The 4,020-nt window shown below is 42.2% G+C and overlaps 1 protein-coding gene across 1 annotated transcript in view; it reads left to right on the plus strand.

Moving 5' to 3' along the window:
• Nucleotides 1-441, plus strand: part of Fscb (fibrous sheath CABYR binding protein) — a 2,824-nt gene extending 2,383 nt beyond the window's left edge. Inside the window, exon 2 of the mRNA XM_013012231.1 lies at nt 4-441. Within this exon, the coding sequence (XP_012867685.1) occupies nt 4-441 (438 nt within the window). The remainder of the gene's footprint in view (nt 1-3) is intronic.
• Nucleotides 442-4,020: the final 3,579 nt, after the last annotated feature.

The raw sequence follows: 4,020 nt of genomic DNA on the forward strand, positions 1-4,020 counted from the left end.
GAGGCTACAGAGGAGGCTCCTGAGGAAGCCCAGCCTCCACTATCTGAGGAGGAGGCTACAGAGGAGGTTCTTGATGAAGCCCAGCCTCCACCATCCGAGGAGGAGGCTACAGAGGAGGCTCCTGAGGAAGCCCAGCCTCCACCATCCGAGGAGGAGGCTACAGAGGAGGCTCCTGAGGAAGCCCAGCCTCCACTATCTGAGGAGGAGGCTACAGAGGAGGCTCCTGAGGAAGCCCAGCCTCCACCATCCGAGGAGGAAGCTACAGAGGAGGTTCTTGATGAAGCCCAGCCTCCACCATCTGAAGAGGAGGCTACAGAGGAGGCTCCTGATGAAGGCCAGCCTCCACCATCTGAGGAGGAGGCAACAGGGGAGGCCCCTGATGAAGCCCAGCCTCCACCATCGGAGGAGGAGGCTACAGAGGAGGTCCCTGATGAAGCCTAGCCTCTACTATCTCAGGAGGAGGCTACAGAGGAGGTTCTTGATGAAGCCCAGCCTCCAACATTTGAGGAGGATATGATAGAGGCGGCCTAGCTTCCACCAGCTAAGGAGGCTGTGATAGAAGAGACCCCCGCTCCCTTACCTTAGGGAGTGTGTTCTAGAAGACCCTGCAGAAGAACTACTTGCCGATCGACATTCTTCATTTAATATTGTGTTTGCTGCTGAAGAGATTGGGATCCAAGAGCTCTCTGTGGAATCACCCTCCATCTGAAGAAACCCCTGCACTGAGGCTCCAGCAGATCCCGCAGATCCCGTCTCCAACAATTCCATCACCAGAGGTCATAAGAAGGTCAGAGTTGGGATGGTTCTGGAGAACATTCCTTGTCAAAGGAAGGCATCTTGGAGAAGTTTTGTAAAAATCATAAGGGAACATCAAAACTGGATTTGAAAGTGACCAATAAAATGTAACAACTTAAAATTACTTGTGTCCTTTTTCATCCAGACATACCAGTTGCAAAATAACTGTTTTGAAGTACATTTACGAATGGAATTCTTATTAAAATATCTTTCTGTAGTAAACTCTGGGAAATCTGTTCTAAGGCATATCTATCTATCTATCTATCTATATAATATTGTATATATGCGCTTGCTTTATAAGCACAGGTAGCTTCTTTCTTTCCTGTAGGTGTCACCTATTTTAAATTCCTTGAATTCTATTCATACATCATTTTTACAATTTGTCACAGCTCTAACTGTCTTTCCATTCAATCTCTTCTGAAGCAAACATTCCTTCCTAGTTCATTCTATGTTCCTTATTTTCTTCTTGCATGTATCACATTTCAGTGAATAAGGAAAATTATTTCTTCTTTCATGCAATGAAGACAACTATACTTAAATGATTTTTGAGGTGTAACTTTATATAGTAACTTTATGTAACTTTATATAGTAACTTTATGTAACTTTATATAGTAACTTTATATAGTTATGTAACTTTCTATAATAACTTTATATAGTTATATGTAACTTTATATAGTAAACATGCATAGTGTATTAACATATATATTTAAGTACAAGAACATTAACTAAATGTGATAAATCCTTAACTAATTAGGAGGTAGTAGAGAATTATGAGAGTCCCAAATGATTTTTGTAATGTGAAATTATAATTTTCCTCTGCTAGAGGGATTTTTGCATCCAGAGTTTTACTAATCCAAATGATATTTTTGGAGTTTCCAGCCAATCCTGATATTTCCCCCTAGTTCTTGTTTGAAAATGTCACCATAGGGACTGAAGATCAGGAAGGCTCATTTACTGCAGGAGAGAACTGACAGAGACACACAAAAAAGGAAAGGTAACACAACAGCAGCAAAACACAAGTGAAAAGTCATGCAGGGTTCGGTATGTCACAGAGTAAATCACATCATTACACTGCTTCATTTCCTTCACTAACAAAGTTCTAAACCAACACATAAGAAACATGTGTTTGGTTGTGTGTATCCTGACTTCAGTATTTGAGATTTCTTTTTTTTTTTTTGGGTCCGGTCATGGGGCCTGAACTCTGAGCCTGGGCGCTGTCCCTCAGCTCTTCAGCTCAAGGCTAGCGCTCTACCACTTGAGCCATAGCACCACTTCCGGCTTTTTTCTTTTTGCTTATGTGGTGCTGGGGAATCGAACCCAGGGCCTCAGGCATGCAAGGCAAGTGCTTTACCACTGAGCCACCTTCCCAGCCCCGTGGATTTGAGATTTCTTATGATGACAGAAGATAAGGAGAAATGTGGTCTGCCTATGACTTGATGTAATATTGAATGAGTGAGTTCACATGATAAAGTAGTGGTCAGTGCATGTAGTTTTATGGGGGCAGTGGAGGAAAATGGATTTGCATAATAACATATAAATAACACTTGCTGACTGAGTGGATGCCACTCTGGGTGGGACAAAAGGAAGGTTTTGCATGAGTTTTCAGTTGGGGTGTCTAGGTACATATGTGTTCTACTCACTCAAAGACATGGAAACATGCTGGCAAATAGAAGCTGATGATGATAATTTTAATTTGGGTTATTTTAAGTTTCAATTGCTTATAGGACATACAGATGGACATATTCAGGAAGCAGCTAAAATGTTGTAGGTAGCTTGGGCAAGATGCAAATGCCCCGTATTAGAAGTAAAAGTAATTTTTATGTCTAAGCAAGTGATAAGAATTTTAGTTGTAAAGGTAAATATGTAGTAGATATTAGATATCTCTGGGATAGTAATTTATTAATGATTTTTTTTGTCCGTCGTGGGGCTTGAACTCTGGGCTTGGGCACTTATCCTTGCGCTCTTCAGCTCAAGGCGAGCTCTCTACCACTTGAGCCACAGCATCACTTCTGGTTTTCTGGTGGTTAATTGGAGATAAGAGTCTCATGGCTTTTCTTCCTGGGCTGGTTTGAACTGTGATCCTCATATCTCAGCATCCTCAATAGCTAGGATTACAGGCATGAGCCCCTGGCACCCAGTTATTAAGGAATTTTTTTTAAGAGCAGAGAGTATGTTTCTATGGTACAGAGAAGATTCTGGTAGGTAGGAACATTTTTTTTTCTATTTTTGTTGGTCATGGGTCTTGAACTCTGGGCCTGGGCCCTGTCTCTGAGCTCTTTAGCTCAAGGCTAGTGGCCTACCACTTGAGCCACAGCACCTCTTCCAGTTTTCTGGTGATTAATTGAATAAAAGAGTCTCATGGACATTCCTGTCCGGGCTGGCTTTGAATAGCAATCCTCAGATCTCAGCCTCCCGAGTAGTTAGGATTACAAGTGTGAGTCCCTGGCACCCAGCTAGGTAGGAACATATTAAATGCTCTAACATAAAGTATAAAGCAAAGACAGTAAAATGAAGAAACAGCTATGTCAGAGGACATAATCAAAAGAATAGAGAGAATGACATTCAGAGCACTTGAATGATGTAAAGCAGGTATTACTACTCTTTGACAAGAGCAAGTTGAGTGTAGATGTTGGGAGGAAGAAGGTAAAAGGAGCTGCCTATGTCTTATTACTCCTCTGGAAACAAGGATGTACTTCCCAGGGAAAGAAAAGAAGGCAGTTCACCCAAGCTCATCTTTTTATACATAGAAACTGGTCCCTCAGCTAAGTAGCCTAATGAGGCTTTCTAGGAGAATTCTCTCTCTAGAATGCCCTGCATAGGATGTCCATGGCTTAGAGGAATTTGTGGTAAATGAAACTAGAATCTCACAGAAGTCCTACAATTCTCTATGAGTGAGTCTGAAGCAGAGCGGTCACAGTGAAGCTCTCATGGCCGTGTGGAGTGAATCAGGAATCTGACTTGCAGATAACCTCTGTGCTTCCAAGTTTTTGTGCAACTACTCAGGGACTTTTGGGCTTTTCCCTTGTTGTCTGTGACCTTGATTGTTCTGTGCCTTGCATCTCCAGTGAAAATAGATATGAAGGATATGTGATAAGGTCTCTGATGCATGTGGTTCCAATAGTTTGCTATTATGTGTTGCACTCGGAAATGAATTTGGCGGGTTGGGACACAATAAGCCCATCCCTTCTCTAAGGATTATGAGGATGGCATTCTCATCTAAGAGGA

This window comes from Dipodomys ordii, unplaced genomic scaffold, assembly GCF_000151885.1.
Source record: "Dipodomys ordii isolate 6190 unplaced genomic scaffold, Dord_2.0 Scaffold16, whole genome shotgun sequence".
Classification (NCBI taxonomy): Eukaryota; Metazoa; Chordata; class Mammalia; order Rodentia; family Heteromyidae; genus Dipodomys; species Dipodomys ordii.